At 37.1% G+C, this 21,466-nt stretch overlaps 1 protein-coding gene across 2 annotated transcripts in view; it reads right to left on the bottom strand.

Moving 5' to 3' along the window:
- Positions 1 to 21,466, bottom strand: part of LOC142049341 (rapamycin-insensitive companion of mTOR-like) — a 131,970-nt gene that overhangs the window by 39,034 nt on the left and 71,470 nt on the right. For both annotated transcript variants that reach the window (XM_075076976.1, XM_075076977.1), the window contains 11 exons: positions 20,679 to 20,742; positions 15,677 to 15,803; positions 13,926 to 14,095; positions 13,620 to 13,687; positions 12,547 to 12,614; positions 8,706 to 8,788; positions 7,911 to 7,998; positions 6,810 to 6,900; positions 6,593 to 6,659; positions 6,406 to 6,486; positions 1,525 to 1,625 (listed from right to left, as the gene is read on the bottom strand). In XM_075076976.1, the coding sequence (XP_074933077.1) occupies positions 1,525 to 1,625; positions 6,406 to 6,486; positions 6,593 to 6,659; positions 6,810 to 6,900; positions 7,911 to 7,998; positions 8,706 to 8,788; positions 12,547 to 12,614; positions 13,620 to 13,687; positions 13,926 to 14,095; positions 15,677 to 15,803; positions 20,679 to 20,742 (1,008 nt within the window). The remainder of the gene's footprint in view (positions 1 to 1,524; positions 1,626 to 6,405; positions 6,487 to 6,592; positions 6,660 to 6,809; positions 6,901 to 7,910; positions 7,999 to 8,705; positions 8,789 to 12,546; positions 12,615 to 13,619; positions 13,688 to 13,925; positions 14,096 to 15,676; positions 15,804 to 20,678; positions 20,743 to 21,466) is intronic.

Genomic DNA, 21,466 nt, shown 5'->3' with positions numbered 1-21,466 from the left:
TAAACATATCCCTTCTGTTCTTCATTCTTCCTCTCCTCCCACAGCTTTGACCAAGTGGAATACCCTGTAAAGGAGTTTCAGATATGCTTTTTTTTGAAAAATAACTGGTGTTTTCACATATAAAAATCTTCTAGTGACATATGCTTTTTAGTTTTGAAGGTTTCTTATAAGAGAATTAAGTTTCTGGGAAGCACTCTACAAGCAGCATTTATCATTTCACAGTAGCAGTTTGAAAAGATTCTGTAATTTATCACTGACAACACAACTAAAGACAAAATACGAAGTTATGATACATTTATCAGAATACTGATCTGACAAACCAGATCAGGAATGGCAAGAGTAATTAACAAAAACATTTCCTATAATTACTATTAGAAAAAAAACCCAACACACTCTATTTAAATGGTCTTCTACAAAGAAATGCAAGTAAGACTACTGAGTTACAGAAACACATTTTAAAGACACTGAAATCTATCAAATTATTTGACTTCTTTCCTCAAGAGGTTTAAACTGTGTGAAGTACCTAGGAGATGGTATTTTATGACAGAGCACTTCAGAGGTTAAATTGCAAGATTAGTAGATGTATAGAGAAATTCTAAAAAATAAGGAAAATATAATTAAAAAGCCCACAGGTTTTTAAAATTTTGAAATTCAGGTATTTCTCAAAGAGGAACAGAAAGCTTCTATAAACATTTGTTTCAAGTCAGATGCCTAAATATACCTCATTTGATTACCATGAGTGCCAAACAGTTGCTAATGCTGCTTAACATGCCACTGCAGAATGCTGCACTAAGTTGTTTAAAATTTCTGTTCATAGTCTTCTATTTAAATGGAAACTAAATGAACTGAAAAAAATTATCGTTGCAAACTTAAAACTTTCTGGTGCATTTGTTTGAACATAATTACTATTGTTACAATGACCATTTTCTTCTGAAGAAAAAAATGGTAAAAAAACAGCCCCATGCCAATATCAGGGTTTTTGTTCTTGTTCACACTAATAATGATTCACTGATTTGTTCTATTACTATTTATATTAGCTATAGATAAACACCAAAAGAAAAAAAAATAGTACGGGCTTTTTTAGCTTGGAAGGCTTAATTGTATCAAAATGCCAAAAAAGAAGGGTGAAACAATGGAGAGGTCAAACATACAGAACACATCTCAGATGGTGCTTGGTCAAACAGTGCCTTAAGAGTTAATTTAAGAAAAATTTTGTGTGTAAAAAAAAATAAAAATCTTGCAATCTATGCAAAAGTGTTCTGAAATATACTATTAAAACTGTCTTTCCAACTTTCTGAATTTCTAAATTGTTACTGTAAATAGATTACACTTTTGGAATCATGCACTGGAAACTATTTCCCTAGTAAGTGTCACAGAGCATTTCTACATTCTATTTTTCTTTTAAATAAAGACAGCAGTGGTTTCAGCCATCAGGAAACTCATAATGTAGGTTTTACGACTCAACTGCAGGGGGAAGAGAAGATGTACATATTTTCACTTTTAAGTGTAACCTAGAATTCTTACAGTCTTTTCTCTTTCATTATGTCAAAAGATGCTGCCATATTCATTAGCGTTGGTAAGCAGTGCAGGTGATGGCTGTGAGAATGAGGAAGGATTGTGTTGGCCTAAACAACAAGAGAAGACCAGTTAGAATAACTTATTACAATATTTTCAGCTGTCTCTTTAGGATCAGCATTTGAAGAATCTACCACTTTTAACAAGACTTTCACAAATGCATGATAACAAAACTACCTTTTGCATAACATCAGAGCAATAATTACACATACCATTTTTAATATTTAATCTAATTAATCAATCTGAAATACAACTGAAAGTAACTTAAGACAATTTTAGGACTCAGCCTTCTTTCAGAGCCTTCTCATTTGTATTTTTTGCATTGGTGGTTTTTAAAGTTGTAAAATTAAAAAACATGCAAAGCATCAGATATCTTTCTGTCATGTGTATAAAAGTACTAAAAACCCTAAAATCAGAAACACAATTTAAGCTAATGTTCATTCAATACATTTGATTAGCAATGATTCCGCACAAAAAAAGTTATCTGATAAATAAGCAACTTCATAAGTTACTGGACATTTAATAGCTTTTATTTTGGGAAACATTTGGATAGTTGTGCAAATGCTTCTGAAAACTAAAGAATAACGAAGATAAATTACTTCAATATCTTAAAATTAGAGTACAAATATTTGTTCAATGTTTTGATAAACAGTCATCACAGACTGGTGAATCACCTCTTCAGAAAAATCAAAAAATACCTATGCTTTGCAGCATACTCAAACGTCAGTGCATCTAATCGCTCCCATTCAAAAGTATTCCAGAAAACATGAAAAACAGCATACGTTAATGCAGAGTCCTCTTTTTAAACTACATGGCTGACTGAACACTCAAAAATTTCTGCCAATTATTTAAAGAAAAAAAAAATCACTGAAGAGACTAAAGAACAAATTTGTTGTGGTTGTGACCTATGCTGCTGAGCTGAGCAGTTGTAAACCACTGTAGTAATAAGCAATCCTATACCTGAAGACTGTAATCTTGGTTTTTGGAGCATTAAGGACAGGCCAATCCCACACCACTGAAATGAGTCTATAGTCTGAAGATGAAGACTATGTCTGATAACTCATATTCAAATTTTTGTAAGACAAAGTTGTATTTCACAATCTTACTGTCTCTTATAAAGCAGTTCATATAGAAAAAGAAAACAAAACAAACCCGGAAAAAACCCACAAGAAAACTGATCAAGAAGTTCTCTGCTGCATATGCTTCTTACCATCAAGAAAAGCCATGAAAAAGAATGAAATCTTTTGCAAGAAAGGTAAATCTTATCACTTCACACATGACTAAGCTTCTCATCAGGCTGAAAGGTAGCACTGGAGTGTATATGAAAAAAATATCATCTCTACACCAAAATAATTTAGGTTAAGTTCCGCTCTTCAAGTAGGTTTCTTTTGGTTGGTTGGTTTTGGTCTGGAGTAGGCTAAAGAAACCTCAACAAGACAAATACAGTAGTACCATGATGGACGGTTATAGGCTTTTCAGGAGGGATAGGCAGGGCAGGTGAGGCAGGGGGGTTGGTGCTGTATTTAAGGAAGGGGTTGGATTGTACGGTGCTTGCAGTTGGTGACAATACGGTTGAGAGCCTCTGGGTAAGGATGAAGGGGAAAGCAAATAGAGTGGATATTGTTGTGGGAGTCTACTATGGACCACCCATCCAGGATGACGACACCAAAGAATTATTCTACAAGGAATTAAGGGATATCTCTAGATCAGCTGCCCTTGTCCTTATGGGTGGATCTTAACTTCCCAGACATCAACTGGGAATCTCATATAGTGGACACAAACAGGTCCAGGAAATTCCTGAAGCACGTTGAAGATAACTTCTTGGTGCAGGTACTAAGGGAGCCAACTAGGAAAGGTGCCCTCCTAGCTTCATTGTTTGAAAACAGAGGGACTCATGGGCGAAGTGATGATTGGTGGCTGTCTTGGTCACAGTGACCATGAAGTAGTTGAGTTTCAAATCGTTAGTGATGGGAGAAAGAAAAACTGCCAGCAAAACTTCGGCCCTGGACATGGGGAGAGCAGACTTTGGGCTGCTGAAGGAGCTAGTTAGTAAGGTCCCCTGGGAATCTGCTTTTGAGGGTATTGGGGTCCAGGAAAGCTAGTCATTTTTTAAGAGCCATCTCTTAAGAGTGCAGGAGCAGGCAGTTCCAAAGTGTTGGAAGTCAAGCAAGCAGGGCAGAAGGCCGGCTTGGCTGAGCAGGAATCATCTTTTAGAACCTAGACATAAAAGGAAAGTATATGGACATTGGAAGCAAGGACAGGCAACACAGGAGGACTACAGAGATGCTTTTCATCACTGCAGGGAGAAAATTCATGCGGCCAAAGCTCAATTAGAGTTCAAGTTGGCCGGAACTGTGAAGGACAACAAAAAGGGCTTTTTAAAAAAATATGTTAACAGCAAAAGAAGGATCAGAGATGACATTGGTCCATTACTTGATGAGGTTGGTCACCTCACGAATAGGGACAGAGCGGAGACATTTAATGCCTTCTCCACCTCTGTCTTCAACATGATGATGGGCTCTGGGACCCCCAGAGCCCTGTGTTGGAAGATCATGACTGGGGGGATGATAAAGTCCCAGCCAACACTGAACTTGTTTGAGACTTGCTGCTCCAGCTGGATGCGCATAAATCTATGGGTCCTGATGGGATTCATCCTAAGGTACTGAAAGAGCTGGCCAATGTCATCATGGGACCTCTCTCCATTATTTTTCAATGGTCTTGGGAGTCTGGAGAGGTCCCAGTTGACTGGAAGCTGGCAAATGTTGTCTCAATTTTCAAGAAGGGTAAGAAGGAAGCCCCTGGTAATTACAGGCCTGTTAGTCTCACTTCAGTGCCTGGCAAAATTATGGAGAAGGTTATTCTGGGAGTTATTGAAAAACACTTGAGAGAGAATGCAGTCATTGGTCATAGCCAGCATGGGTTCAAGAGGGGAAAGTCCTGCTTAACCACCTTAATTTCTTTTTATGACAAGGTCATGCATCTAGTTGACCAAGGGAAGCCAGTAGATGTGGGGGATTTTTTTTTTATTTTAGCAGAGCTTTTGATACTGTCTCTCATAGTATCCTTCTGGAAAAAATGTCCAGCACACAGCTAGACAAGTCAATAATACATTGGGTGAGCAATTAGCTGATGGGTGGGGCTTAAAGTTTTATAAGTTAATGGGGTTAAATCAGGCTGGGGGCCAGTCACCAGTGGGATTCCCCAGGGCTCAATTTTAGGGCCAGTGCTCTTTAATGTTTTTATAAATGATCTGGATGCAGAAGTCAAATGTACATTAAGTAAGTTTGCTAATGATACTAAACTAGGAGGAACTGTGGACTCCCTCAAGGGTAGAGAGGCCTTACAGAGAGATCTGGATAGACTAGAGAGCTGGGCAATACCAACCATATGAAATTTAACAAGAGCAAGTGCCAGATTCTCTACCTGGAATGGGGCAATCCTGGTTATACATACAAGTTGGGGGACAGAAGGCTGGAGAGCAGCCCCATGGAAAGAAATCTGGGGGTTTGTGTTGATGGCAAGTTGAATATGAGTCAACAGTGTGCCCTGGCAGCCAAAAGGGCCAACCGTGTCCTGGGGTGCATTGAGCACAGCATAGCTAGCCAGTTGAAGGAGGTGATTGTCCCACTCTACACTGCACTGGTGCGGCCCCCACCTCGAGTACTATGTGCAGTTTTAGGCACATCAATATAAGAAGGACATCAAACTACTAGAGCATGTCCAGAGGATGGCAACCAAGATGGTGAAAGGCCTCGAGGGTCAGACTTATGAAGAGCAGCTGAGATCACTTGGTTTGTTCAGCTTGGAGAAGGCTGAATAGTGACCTCATTGCAGTCTACAATTTCCTCAAGGGGGCAAGCAGAGGGAGAGGTGCTGATCATCTCTCTCTGGTAGCCAGTGATAGGACACGAGGAAATGGAATGAAGCTGCATCAGGGGAAGTTCAGATTGGACATTAGGAAAAGGTTCTTCACTGAGAGGGTGATCGGTAACTGGAATGGGTTCCCCAGGGAAGTGGTCACAGCACCAAGCCTGTCAGAGTTCAAGGAATGTTTGGATGATGCTCTTAGTCATATGGTTTAGTCTTCGGTAGTCCTGCGAGGAGCAGGGAGTTGGACTTGATGATCCTTATGGGTCCCTTCCAACTCGAGATATTCTATGAATAAATTTACAATTTCCTCTCATCTCTACCTGTTGAAATAAGTATAAATTCTGTCAGTGTGGAATGGTAAAGACTTTAATCTTGTTGTGATACAGCATGAAGGAAAAAAAAAGAGAAGCTACTATGAGAGAGATTTTAAGGAGAGGGAAAATGAATGAATCAAGGTTCCTTCAGCTTCTCTGCAGCAGGAGCTACCAACAGCAGTGCTGAAAGAGTACTCCATCAAGTTGGAGTTGCCTGAATGAATAATATGAAGTACCCAAGCCACATCAAGCTGAACATGAAAAAAAGTTTCATCTGCTTAGCCTGCGAGGCAGAAAGCTAAACATGCTGCCACAGAGCTACCATCATTTTAGGAAAAGCAAAAGCATCAGGAGTCCTTTTACCAAACACAGTAATTAATGAGTGAGTTTGCAGGACTCCAGCTTAAAAATACAACTGGTTACTGAGGATTATCCTTGAAGCAGAAGCCCTAGTACTTTCAGTACATTCCAAATCGCCTTCCTATCTATTCATGCTGGTTTTATTAAGTGCCATATGCTGTAATATAAAATAACCCATTATTTTGATGAAAAGTGGATGTTCCAAATTTGTAACATAAATCCAAAGCTATAATAGGAAATATCTATTTACAATGAACTAATATTCTCAGCAAAAAGTCTTACTTACCATGTGCAAAAGTTCTCCTAAAAGGATAGTTGCTCTAACAGATACATGGTCATCACTACTTGTGATCACTTCAACCAGACCCTTCAAAAAAGTTTTAAAAAATTACATTTTCTGTATGACATCTTATTTTAATGTTTATGGGAAAAAAAGTAGCAAGCATCTATTTAAACTTCATGGCATTAATTACCTCTAGAAGTCCATTAGTAATAAAAGCTGAAAGCACTAAAGCCAAATAATTATCCATGAGATCAGGCCTAAGGAGAAAAAAAAAAAGTATGGAAATGTTTTAAAAAGTACATTTCTTATTGTGTCTGCAAAGAAATAATAATAAAAAACCAAATATTTTTGTCAACAACAACAGTAAACTAAAGCAAGAGTTTAGACTGAGTTTGCAAAATGCTCACCTTGACCTGGCTCGATGTGGTAGTATAGTTTTAGCTTCAGCAGCTACAAAGCCATCAGAAAGTCTCCAGCAGTCTTGAAACCTGCTTGGATCTGTAACAAGAAAATATGGCCAGTGGCAATTATAACACTGGATTTCATAGTGTTATTTTAATAGTTGTCAGTATGTAAATAATAGTCCTTACTAACTATTCCAGGTTTAAAATTATAGAAAATTTTGTCAGAAGTGATCTCTAACAAATCATCTAATCCACACTCCTGCACAAAGCAAGGCTAACTTCAAAGCTAGGACAAAGATATCAACCAAAATAATTAAATTTCCAATTCATAAGCACATTAAACTTGTTTAACAGAAACTATCATAACCACCTAAAATTTTAAGCCGTATATCCATATGTTGCAAAGTAGCAAATTTGCAACAAAGAATGATTTCTTTATGTATATGCACAGAACAAGGATTAAGCTTGATTATACAACCGCATGACAAAGACATTTATAACTAGAGTTTGAAGAGAATTGCTGGAACATTAAAGGCTGAGACTTGCTCCTTTTGGGCTCATACTTTTACACTGAGAGAAAAAGCAGAAAATACTCTTAGGTTTACAAAGGAGTAATTCTAAAGATAGAAGACTAACTCTGCTAAATATATAGACACAAAACCACATACACTTGCCCTAGGAAAAGTAAAAGTCTGCTGAAGTGCAGCAGAGATAGCTATCAGATACACAATATATAGAAAAGACCCTTTTTCATAACTTCTGTAACATTCACCAACACGTCTACATTACTAATGCTTCTAAACTTCAAAGAAGTCTAATCTGTAGTGACATATTTACAGTCTTTTGTGTAAATGCTCCACTACTGCTTTTGTATGAAACATACAACTGATATATAGTAAGGATGTCAGAAGACTTTAGTAGCTTGATCAACACTGAACAGTTGATAAAGAGCTTTAAACAGGACTTCAGAACACCCAATGAATTCAGTGATGAAACAGTTAAGACTGACATAATTCACAATATAGAGGAAACAGTGAAGGGTTCAAATTTGTAGAAGAGCTTAATAGAACGAATTGTTCTGTGAACCAGTACTAAAATACTTACCTACGCTGAGAAGTGCCTCAAGAAATTCTTCTGCAACAACAGGGAGAGGAAGGCGAAATATATCATAAAGAACCTCAAGCAGACCTTGCTACCAGAAAAAAAAAAAGGGGGGGGGGGCCAGAGATTTTATAGATTTACAAAAAATGGTCTTTTTGTTCACTACTAATATTGAAGTTGAGATATCTAGAGAGTGCTAAAATTGGTGTCTTTGCTTCAGGGATCCTTTTAGGATAACATGCTTATTTTCATAATCTGAATTAATCTGGAGAAGAGAAGAAGGGAAGGGGCTTGCTTACTTTAGAAGTGTGCCTGATTGTCACTACGAATTCTACAGAAGCTCAGGCTACTTGGGTTACAGTTTTTTTTAGAACAGTTAGTGCTGCCACCATTAACTACTTCATCTAGCAAGTAATTAGAAAGAAACATTTTTATTTATCTCAGATTCAATGCTTTAAACTCTTAACTGTGGCTACCGTGAATTTGCTTTGACTTGTGGCCAGAGCAGAAATTAATTTATGCACTATTCAGTCCTCCATTCCCTCCTCTCAGACATACAGGGTGTGATTCCATTCTCATTTTATGTGTAAGGTGCCAAGACAGAAAAAGGAAGATCACACAGAAATTTTATAATGGAATTACAGACTTAGACTTGGGGGTCAAATAAACTCAAGACTAGTGGTCTCATAATTGAAGTCTGCGTTTAAACCATTAAACTGATAAAAATGTTAAGATTTTAAATGTTAATTAAAACATCCAATATTATTCCTATATCAGTACTAAATATTTACCACCTACCCGTATTTCCATATTTGGTATAAAAAGTACCCCAATAAGAGACTGAATCCCAGAATTTCCAGGTTTGCAAAGACTGATAATACCTAGAAAACATTAAATACATAATAATATTCCATCACCAAACAAACAAAAAAGCATTAGAGACATTTTTAAATTTGGTTTCCAGTTTGAGTGCAAGCACAGATGATAAAAATTACTTATCATAAACATTTTTCACCTTTATAACGTCATCTCCTTTCTATTCAACGTTTAGCAATGCTTTCTAAACACAGAACTTTTTCTTCATTAAAAAAATATAGCTACTTTTACCCTTTCTACTGTGAACAGTATTCTCAAATTTTCTGCAAAACTAACATTTACATGGAAGAAATGGCAGAAAGAAAAGACAAAACTGTCAATAAAGAATAAATCTTAAACCTGAAAGATTTGCATCATCTTGGCAGAACTGTGAGCGGTTTCTCCATAAAAAGCTGTATCTTAAACTAACAAATTATTTAGTTACCTTTAATCTTAGGTGAATTCTAAACAGCGAGTTTAAATATACTTGGAATAACATTCTCTGTGCACCGTTTTTAATAATCTTTTCCCAAAATACAAGTGTTCATCCCCAGAATTTTCACAGAACCAAAGAACAGTTAGCGTTGGAAGGGATCTTTAAAGGTCATCTAGTCCAACCCCCCTGCAACAAGCAGGGACATCTTCAACCAGATCAGGTTGTTCAGAGCCCCGTCCAAACTGAACTTTAACATTTCCAGGGATGGGGCATCCACAACCTCTCTGGGCAACCTGTTCCAGTGTTTCACCACCCTCACTGTAAAAATTTCTTCCTTCCAACACAGTTGATTTAACTTTGCATAAAATCTCTTATAATTTGGTCCTTTTACACTACATTTTCACTCAGTTTAATATTTTAATATTAATAGGGCAGACCTCAAATTGTTTATAAATGTTACAGAATTTCAGCCTAAAATTACATACAATCTCTTCATTCAAAATGTGGCTGCAAAAAACCTTGCTCGTTCTCTTGACCATTTCTCTTCATACATCGCAGAATAAAATAAAACTTAAAGTAACATGCTATCCAGAAAACAAACAAGTTTCTCCAAAATGCAACTTTAAATCAACAAAAGGAAGCCAGGTTTACACACCCTTTTGTCTTACATATTATAAATACAAATCTTTATTCCTTAAAAATTACTAAAAAATGAGAAGTATCACCTACTCATCTATTTATTTTTACTAATACAAATTTAATTTTAATGACATGCTTTATATGAACTTGAAGAAAGTCCTCAAGTTCAAAATTCCCTTGTCACAAAAACTTATGACAAGCACATGTGGCCACATACACATTAACAGCATTTAAATACGTTGCATGGTGCACCTTGGGGCCTGCTTTTCTTTCCCATGAGCATATATAATGGCCTGTGGTGGGTTGACCTTGGCTAGCTGCCAGGTGTCCACCAAGCTGCTCTATCATTCCCCCTCCTCAGCTGGACAGGGAGAGAGAAAATATATCAAACAGCTCATGGGTGGAGATAAGGACAGGGAGAGATCACTCACCAATTACAGTCACGGGCAAAACAGACTCGACTTGGGGAAATTAATTTAATTTATTACCAATCAAAATCAGAGCAGGATAAGAAATAAGAACAAATCTTAAACCACCTTCCCCCCACCCCTCCCTTCTTCCCAGGCTTAACTTCACTCCTGATTTCTCTACCTCCTCCCTTCTAGCAGCTCAGGGGAATGAGGGTTGCACAGTCAGTTCATCACACGTTTGTCTCCGCTCTGCTGCTCCTTCCTCCTCATGGGGAAGACTCCTCATGCTCTTCCCCTGCTCCAGCATGGGGTCCCTCCCACAGGAGAAAGTCCTCCACAAACTTCTCCAACGTGGGTCCTTCCCATGGGCTATAGTTCTTCACTAACTGCTCCAGCGTGGGTCTCCCATGGGGTCACAAGTCCTGCCAGAAAACCTGCTCCAGCGTGGGCTCCTCTTTCCACGGGGTCACAGGTCCTGCCAGGAGCCTGCTCCAGCATGGGCTTCCCACAGGGTCACAGCCTTCTTTGGGCACATCTGCCTGATCCATTGTGGGTTCCTCCATGGGCTGCAGGTGGATATCTGCTCCACCATTAACCTCCATGGGCTGCAGGGGAACCTCTGCCTGGAGCACTTCCTCTGCTCCCTCCTTCACTGACCTTGATGCCTGCAGAGTTGTTTCTCTCACATATTCTCACTCCTCTCTCTGGCTGCAACTGAGAAGGTTTTTTTTGTTCCCCCTTCTTAAATATGTTATCCCAGAAGCACTACCACCATCACTGATTGGCTCAACCTTGGCCAGTGGCAGGTCTGTCTTGGAGCCGGCTAGCATTGGCTATCGGACCTGGGGGAAGCTTCTAGCAGCTTCTCACAGAAGCCACCCCTGTAGCCACCACTACCAAAATCTTGCCATGCAAACCCAATACATGGCCACATCCCAACTGCAGCACAGGAATAGATTTGGGTGCATACAGTCATTGCTGCATGCCCCAGTTTCAACTCTAAGGACATGATCGCACATGAAGATAAAGGAGACAGTAATTAGCTCTAAAGAATAACCCAGTCTGGAGAATAAGGAGAGCAGAACAGTAGAACACAGCAGACAGTACAGACAGGGGGAAAAAAACCCAACCAACCAACCAAAAAAAAACCACCCAAAAAGCCATAACATGAAAACCAAAACCAAAAACACCCTCAAGCCTGGTTTTGCTACATGTCCTTTGGGAAGACTGACAGCACAAGGACATTTTTGTACTAAAAACTGTTAAGATGTTAATCTTCAATGTAACATGTAATATAAAAAACAAAAAGGACACACAACAGCGAAAGTACCACAGCAAGTAACATGTTCCAAGACAACTGTTTCTACAGTCACTTGAACTTTTCAGGCTATTAGTTTAAGTGGCTGAGTTAAGGAAGATGCAGCAACACTCCTATCAAACTGCTTCTCAGGAGTTTCAAAGTTGTCACAAACTTTCCAAGCTTCCTCCCCAAGCAAGTAAGAACACATGTGAAAAACTTCTGAAGGATACCTGGATGTTAAGTTAAGCTTACTAATCATTTTCAGAACATTAAAAAATAAAGCAAATAGTCTTACAGAGCAAAAGCTTTTCTATAGAGTCTGAATCTTTCTTAAGTACGGCCTGTAAAAATCCTAACTAAAATTTTGGTAAATGGTCATATCAACTTATTTAGTTTATTTGCAAGACACTGTCTTGACTAAAAGAACGAGCAGTCCCTGAGGCAATATCTTCATGTTAGATATTGTAATATTGCAAAGAAAGAATTTAGAAAGATGCGAAAACCTACTTTTGTGATTTAGAAATGCATGAAAAATCCAAAAGTATGTCCATACTGCAATTTATCTTCAACTATAGCACTTGGTAAAAGCAGGTGCTCATGAAGCTATTCTGTTGATATCTCTTCACATAGACAAATAGATTTCTTATTTACAGTGGCAGAACAATCTCAAAAGCAAATTCTTATGACATGATGCTATTTTCAACATCCTCTCACCCATCAAATGTCAAGAAGTACCATCAAGGTACAACTTAAATGACATTCTATACTTAAAAACAAAAAAAAGCTGCGTCTTGTCAGTAGAGTTAGTCAAAGAAAACTATGTATGAGTCCTCCAATTTAACAATATCAAAACACATCTTAGCACCACTGTAGGAAGGTATTGATAGAAATTACAGATCAAGAGAGACAGATTCTGTGTTTAAATAAACCACTCTTTTACACTAGAAAGTAAAATTCCCCTTCCAATCATCCAACTTCAAACAAACAAACAAATCTTACCTGCCCATGATCGAAATGCTGCCACTATTCCCATTTTACTAGCTAGGAACCGTGCTTCTCTGTCCTCTCTGTCATTAAAATAACAAAAGCCCCAATACACGTTAATTACTGTAAAACAAACAGTGTTACTAACATAGCAAGTAAAAAGTAGTTAACTGAAATTTTAGATGGGGGACAAAATCCAGAGTAAGAAAAATCTGTTACATACATATATATATGTGTGTGTATATATGTATGCAATGTGTACACACACACAGAGATTAGAATTTTTAAAGTATTGTTACTTTTCCTTTTTCAGTAGAGGTCCCACAGTAGGAGGATCACATCAAAAGTAAAACACCTATATTTGGTCAGACGATTCACTCCAAAGCCTCCACTGACAATAAGACTACAGCAGGGGCCACTTGGACACTGATTCAGTTACGCACACCTAAGCATCTATTGTCATTTGATAATAATAATAATTATAAAAAAAACCTGAGTAATTCAAGTTGGAAGGAATCTCAGGAGGTCTCTAGTCCAAACTCCTGCACAAAGAAGTTGTCAGCTCTGAGACCAGACTAGGTTATACATAGGGCTTTATCCAGTTGGGTCTTAGAAACTCTCAAGGATTAAGGCTGCAGGACCTTTCCTGCCTGTTCCAACACTTGACTGGCCTCACAGATTCCCCCCCCCCACTGCCAATATCAAGTTGGAACCTCTCATTTCCATTTCTGAGCCTGACCATACAACCATCAAACATAAAACTAGCTCAAATGCAAACTCCTCACTGTGGATGTTTAAAGCTAGATAAAAAGAAACCCATACCTGAAGTAAAAAATTCTGATTGTGATGATTTTTAAGTAAAAGAAATATAATGGGGGGAAGGGAAGAGGGTAAAACTAATTTTCCCTTTTAAATCTGAAACACTTAACAATATTTTAGGAAGTTGCATTTTAACCTGCTATCATATTCAACTTCAAATATTTTAATATTAGCTAACTGCTTTTATTTTGTCACTTCAGAAAGAAAAATAGTTTAACTCCAGTACCATGAACAAAACTGGTAGCATAAGTAGCAGCACTAACACTTACTTGAGTTGTCCTTCTGCTGTGTCTGGATTATGCCTGTAGTGAAAATCTGTGTAAGGAGCTAAAATTCGCTAAACAAAAGAAAGACATGCATTACTTTCACATGAGAACAGTTAACAGGTCTTGTCCTTTCCTCAGTCCCACTCCAATCTGTCACGTTATTCCTGTTTTATAAATCATTAAGCTCTTAGCCTAAAATAGTGCATTTAAACATTTTGCACTAATACAGAGTGAAAAGTGAAAATTAAACATTTTCATTAGCAATATGATGTTTAACTTCTGTCACTAAACAAGTAAAACTGAACCCACCTCTAACTCTACATCTGCTCGTACATACTGTCGGGTCTTTGGATGATTAATGAGGTGCAGAACTGTAGTTATCAAAGCCTCATTTATTCGGCTTAGCTGACAATCAATCACATTTTTCAAGATGGTACTTAAACCACCCCGAAGAGCCACCACCTCGGGATTCTGAAGTGCTAAATAAAGAAAAACAAATCACATTTGGCCAGTGATAGGAAAGAAAACATTTCATGCCTTCTAGTACAACAAACTTCTTGTCTGTTTAGTACATATATCTTTTTCTTCCTGAACACTGCTGAGGCACACAATAAAGCTTTTAATGACTGACATTAACAATAAATCAAGATTTTTTATTAATTTATCATCAACAAAAATAATGGTCAGTCAGTCAACCATTATGTAGCAATTTCCCAGCTTATTTTCAACCAAGTTTCCATAGAGCAGCATCTGGATTTCTGTGCAAAATGGTTTTGTGCTTCACCAGACTGACATGAATAAAATATACTAGAGTATAAATAAGTAACAGATTGTGTAGTTTTTTAAAACAGAAGTTTGTATCTTGAAAATTGTTGTGGTTTAGCCAGCAACTCAGCCCCACACAACCGCTTGCTCACTCCCCCACCAGCGGAATGGGGGAGAGAATTAGAAGGGTACAAGTGAGAAAGCTCGTGGGTCGAGATAAGAACAGTTTAATAATTAAAATAAAACAACAACAACAATGTAATGAAAAGGAAAAAAACGAGAGAGGCAAAACCCGGGGTGAGGGGAAGGGGGAATGAACAACCAAAACAAACAATACCTGACACAGCCACTCACCACCCACTGACCCAATGCCGCCAGTCCCTGAACCACAACCGCCTCCCCTGTGCACCAACTGCCCTGGTTAATATACTGGTCATGACATTGTATGAATATCCCATTGGCCAGTTGGGGTCAGCTGTCTTGGCTGTGGCCCCGCCCCTCCCGGCCTCTTGCTCATGTGGCAGAGCATGGGAAGCTGGAAAGGTCCCTGGCTACTATAGGTGCTACTTAAGGACACTGAGCTGCTACTTAACTGCAACTAAAGCATCAACGTGCCATCGGCACTTTACCAGCTTACAGTGAAGAGAAATAACTCTATCCCAGCCAAAACCAGCACAAAAATGTTGCTGAAATTATTTCTCATTGATTGATACAAAACTGAAAAAAACAACAAAGCCCGGACCCCCAAACCAAACAACTTTAAAAATCAGCACCCACATACATGTATAGGAAGTTAGTATAAGTCACTGTCCAGATAGCCTTTACATGGACACAAATACTGACTTTCAGAAGCCAGCTAACCACAGTACCCACTGTATAAACTTTTAAAGGAAAGTGTTTTGTAGTTCTCTGAACACTTGTACATTTGTCAACACCTCATGTATGGAATTTTCCTTACTTCCAATCCATTAGTTTTAGAAACATCAACTGCAGCAGGGAAACATTTTTAAGGTAACAAAAACTGGCAAGTCTTAAAGGAAAGTCCAGTACCTGAAATCTTCAGGAACTTAAGAGATTTTGATTTTAAGTTAAAGTGATTTTGTTTTATATCAAACTAATGACTAAAATATATGAAATTGACATTATGAACATTTAACATCTGATTCATTAATTAAACAAATATCCTTAATTATTTGAATACAATCTATTTCATAGGAACCCACAGAAGAGACTCTCTTATAAGACTGATGACAACCACATCACAATTTTTCTTAATTAGCTTTCAGTTATCTTACCTAGTTCACAGATAATGGCTATACACGCTCGAACCATTCTGTCTCTTTCTTGAAGGCCATCGTTTCCAACTGCTATCAAAGAATTAGTAATAGAACTGGGGAACAATGAAGCATTCACAGTGATCATCTGTCAAAAGTGAAAGAAAAAGACCTCTGGTTTCTTCATAATATTTCTCTAAATATACTCACAGATTCACTAGCATTTTGTTTCCTAGATACTACCAGACCACTCCATATATTACTTGGTTGTATCCTGCAATTCTGCAATCTTGAAATTCTTCATTTGTCAATTTACAATTTTCTTCCTGCTTCAGTTTTTTTATATTATTTTATTATCATAAGAAAGGGTTAAAAAAAAACCAAAACCACCACCCTGACTGTTGCAGAGATAACTGCCGCTACCTTCTTCAGATTTTTTCCAGGAATTTCTTTATCGACAGAGAACAGTATCCAATAACACAGAGTAGATTACAAACTCTTCTAGAGGATTCATTCATACTGCACCAGATATCTACAATACCTATTCAGCTTTTTAATTAGCCAAGACTAAACTCTCTTGTTTTGTAGAGAGATCCTTAGGCTGCTGCAGACTACAAAAAAGGACAGTCAACAAAAGAAGCTGGTATAGTATTTGGAAGGAAACTTCAAACAGCTTCATCGTAAGTTATATAGCTATATATGTCACAAAACACACACATGCTTTAAACACGTTAAGCTTAAAGTTTTTAGATGTTATTGGGATAATGAGCATTTTTTTAACATCTCAATTTTATTTATCAGTAGAAAAAATGTGACATGGTTGAGTGGGCTATAACAAATTATGTTGTTTCCTTCTTAAGCAGACAAAAAACCTATTTCCCTTTAGTAATACATCTCTAACTTTAGTGATGTTCATGTTCCATAGTATACAGGAAATGTATATTTAATTTTAGCAAACTATGAAAAAAATATTAATAGCAAGCTACTCAGCCTTTGTAGCCAAAGTCTCATTTGGGGGGAGGGGGGGTGTTTGCCTTTAGGGTGTGCACAGGGTTTTGCTCCTTAATCTGGTGTAAATTCTGCTTATCCTGAACTAGCAGCTGAGGATTTCCATGGCACAGGAGCTCTTCAGCAGTGTAAAGGAGGATTGGCTGTTAAATCTGTTAAAATCTGTTCTTCTATTCTGTCTCAATTTTATTGCAAATTGGTTTTATTTTTTAATTGAAGAATGACTAACCAAGGTTTAATTTAATAACCCTTTTGTTTCCAACAAAAGCAGGCTTATTTCAATTTTTTTCTCCACAATTGTTTTGTCCTATATTCATTTTATAGCTCCTTTATGTCTTACAGATATTTGTTCAGAGGATTACTTCCCCCCCTTTGCAGATAATATTAAAATAAGAGACCAACCATTATGACAAATATATATGAACGCTTCAACAAGTTTATTTAAGACGTGTTTTTGAGAAACTTTTTGTCATACAATGTTGTCACCCACAAAACAGGAAGTTTAAGATAGGACTCTAAATAAAACCCAAACTCTTCCCCACCCACACAGTCTTTCACTTTTACAATGGCACGAAGTAACAGGAATTAGCAATAGAATGGGTGTACCAATGTACTCTACAAAGTTATAACCTTTTTTTCTACTGACATTGACATGTATTTAATTGTGAGGACACAAGCAGCCTCTTAAGGCTGTTTTGCTTCATTGTTTTCTTTGGTTTTAAGACATGAGAAAAAGATTTTTTTCTTTTAACATTCAATTCCAAATGTTTTAGTAGAATAATAGAATCATTTAGGTTGGAAAAGACCCTTAAGGTCATAGAGTCCAACCATAAACCTAACACTGCCAAGTCCACCTCTAAACCACGTCCCTAAAGTGCCACGTCTACACGCCTTTTAAGTATCTCCAGGGATAGAGAATAAATAGACTAGTAGAAAAAATACAAATAATAAATACAATCCATTTGCTTTCGTTCTGCTCTACATATTGAAATGCAATTCTAAAGACCAAGGACAGGCAATGTAAGGCTACTTATAAAAAAAACAGCTATGAAGAAATAAGTAACAAAGACTGAGTTTGGTCTTTAAAGATTCCTTTAAAAAAAAAAGAGGAAGAAAGAAGGTGGTTCATATTATACCTCACCCTGACTTCAGCTTTAAAGATAAAACTTTCTGTCTATTAAATTATTTAAAAATTTACAGAATAAATTCTATTAGATGGAGAAACAATTTTCTGAAGCATTGCTAAAAACAACACTACTAAATGACAAAGCTCTTACAAGGAAATGTAGAGGTGATAGTACTAAACTTGAATACTGTGTTCGGTTTTGGGCCCCTCACCACAAGAAAGACATTGAGTTGCTGGAGTGTGTCCAAAGAAGGGCAATGAAACTGATGAAGGGTCTAGAGAACAAGTCTTATGAGAAGCAGCTGAGGGAACTGGGGTTGTTTAGTCTGGAGAAGAGGAAGCTGAGGGGAGACCTTATCGCTCTCTACAGCTACCTGAAAGGAGTTTGTAGCAAGGTGGGTGTCAGTCTCTTCTCCCAAGCAGAAAGTGATAGGACAAGAGGAAACAGCCTCAAGTTACACCATGCGAGGTTTAGATTGGATATTAGGAAAAATTTCTTCACTGAAAGGGTTATCAAGCACTGGAACAGGCTGCCCAGGGAAGTGGTTGAGTCACCATCCCTGGAGGTATTTAAAAGATGTGTAGACATGAAACTTAGGGACATGGTTTAGTGGTAGACTTGGCAGTGTTTGGTTAACGGTTGGACTCAATGATCTTAAGGGTCTTTTCCAACCTAAACGATTCTATGATTCTATAAACACTGCCCCCACAGATTATAGTCAAAAGAGAATCTGAGCAAAGTCTTAAAAAAAAATCAGAAACCAAGTTTAAAAAGTTTAAAGTTGTTTTTCTTTTCTCTTCCTACACTACTTTCACCTGCACTGTTTTTTAAACAAGGTTATCATTAAGTGCCTTTTATAAATTCATAAAACAGGATATTTTAAATTTTGTTATTCTACTCTATGAAAACAAAGCGAAGAAAGTGAGAGAATGTTTTAAAGTTTTATGTTTATTCTATTCTTACATGGGCGTTTTTGCCATCAGAGATGAGGTTATAGAATTGCATCCATACTTTGGAACAGAAAACAGTTCTGAGATGCTGGTGAAACCCAGTTCAGCTCTTCCACAGCTCATAGTAAATTATCTCCCACACAAATTAATTAAATCTGATAGTTACATTCACCATTCATTCTCCTCTCCTAAGACCTTCATATAAATCTTTTAGGAATCCTGGTATCAAACTACTGAGTCTGAGATCTTGCAGGAGATGAGGAGAGATGGAAAAAGGGCAAGAGCAGGGTAATTAAAAGACACTGTGAAAATACAGAATGTGCCATTCAGGACATGTGTCACAGCATCCTTTGTGAGAGATTCTCAAGTATTGACTGCTCTGTGCCAATGCATGCTTAACTGCTGCAGCCCAGACATGACATGAAAAAGGTGTTAACTTTACTTGTAGCCAGGTTGGGTGGCTTTTTTTTTTTTTTGGCCTGACATCATCTTTTAAGAAACAAGGATGTTCTAGGTAGCAAAAGATGTTAGGAAACATCATTCATCAACACAGTTCTCAGCATCAGAGAATCATCAGCATCCCTCTACACAGCACGTACATCCCATGTCCAGCATCCTTGCACAATGATGGGGGGGGGAAAAGCACTTGTGATCAGCTGTATGATTCTTTTAACATTTATCTCTCAGGATCATTTTTTTAAAGTCAAACTAATAGATTTATTTCTCTTGCTTCCTCTTGTTTCTTTCAAGCAAGACAGAAGTCTGCTCAACTAGGACATGTTCAAGAAAGCCCGAGAATATGAGGACAAATTTCTGACCCCAGTAAAACAAATTCATTAAAAATGTGTTTCCATTCCATCTTCTGATTTAAGTTATTCTGGCCCTATACTGAAGGTCTTTTTAAAACCAGATTAGCATAGAAATTTTATAAATTGTGACTTCTTCAAGGATCCATTCTTTTATTGTTGTGATTTTTGTTCAAGTTTTAACACTGTTTTTGGCACAATTTTTAATCAATCATATTGTCTCTTCTGTAAGAAACCAAGTGAGCTCATTTTAAGAAAAGAAATTGCATATCAAGCTTCCATATTTTCAACCCATATATATATATATATAAATACACATACACACAAAACAGATTAAATGCACAGCACTCCTGGGGAACCATTCTTCCAAATACTTCAAACCTTACTTGAGTCTTTGGTAGTTTTTCCTAAGATGCTCAGTAGCAGAAGAATGTAAGCAAGATAAAGAATAGCGAAATCCAGTACAAAGGCATAGTACTATATTCCCTGAAAAAAATAGCTTCAGTAGCTCTATATGCCAATTTCTCTAGGATGAACTTGAAAATGCAACTACTGCAGCTTCAAACATCTCACATCCATGGATACACAGTATGGTAACCACCACAGACTAACTATGTCTTATCATGTATCTGAGAAAAGAACTACAGATAGCATCAACCTCTATGGATAAAGCAATAAGGCTAGAAGCGTTCCTTCAACTGATTATTCCAGCGATGGCAATTTGCCTTATTTCCCAAATGGCAGAAAGTCTCCCATCCTTGATTTACAGATGCATAAACACATTATACAATAAAGTTAAATCATTAGATGAAACATAATATGGTTCTTATACCCTTGCATTAATCGTTTGAGAGTTTTTTCCCAAAATCTTGTCCAGTTTGATCTCTATCAAAGGAAAATTAGCAGGATTTTTCTAGCCCACTCAAGATTCTCAGTGGTACAAGATTAAAATCAAAACAAGTCTCAGCACTACCCCTCGTCTCTTTTGAATTATCAGCTATAACTTCTTCTCACATGATAAAGTAAGGTAAGGTATTAGAGATTATGTGAAAAAAACCTGCTGATGGAGAAAACTTGGAGTCAGCACAGCTGATTGGCATAGCTGATAAGACCATATATAGTTAGATTTTACCTTTCTGACTAATCGAAGTGCTTGCGTTCTTTCTACTTCATTACTCTGCTGTATGTCAATACACCTAAAATAAGTTAAAAAACATTTTGTTTATAACAGGTAAGGTGAAAGTTAGTGTTGTTAACATCTCACATTAATATTTATGCAATTGAATAAACAGAAGAATATTATGACTGTTTAAAAATTCTGCCTTTCAGCAAGTATACTCATTATGATTGGTCAATTAACTTAATTTTATATTTTTCCAGTTATCTTCATGATAATTAAATCACTAGAATGTTCTCAAATATACAGTGACAAGGTATAACAGCTTCAACAAATATTTTCTGAGCTAGCTGCATTTGTCATTTCAAAAGAAACTAAACAAGTATTTGTAATGTTTCACATCAACATGTTTTGTGTGTGTTCTCAGATCAGAAAAGTCCTTTTGCTCCAACAAAATTAAACAGCACACTAAAATTTACTCTGTGTGTATATTTATAAACAGAAATACACACATATATATCAGTATATTAAATCCAACAAGATTTTAACAAAGGAAGCACTAGAAATTATAATATTTACATCTACTCATGATGCTGATCTTATTACCTCATTATTAGTTTGCCCTTTGGTATTCTTCTGTTGTGTCACAGGGTATACTTGGATTACAAATTGTTGGGCATTAACTACTTCTTTCCCCTGGCTTTGTACTAGAGGCTACAAAGCACTATAATACAAAGAATCAGAACAACTCCCATAAAACAACTTAAGACATGAAAATTACTGAGGTTTCAACCTTCTAATAA

The sequence above is a fragment of the Phalacrocorax aristotelis genome, chromosome W, assembly GCF_949628215.1.
Source record: "Phalacrocorax aristotelis chromosome W, bGulAri2.1, whole genome shotgun sequence".
Classification (NCBI taxonomy): Eukaryota; Metazoa; Chordata; class Aves; order Suliformes; family Phalacrocoracidae; genus Phalacrocorax; species Phalacrocorax aristotelis.
The sequence above is the reverse complement of the archived record's forward strand: the minus strand, read 5'-3'. Positions and strand labels throughout refer to the sequence as shown.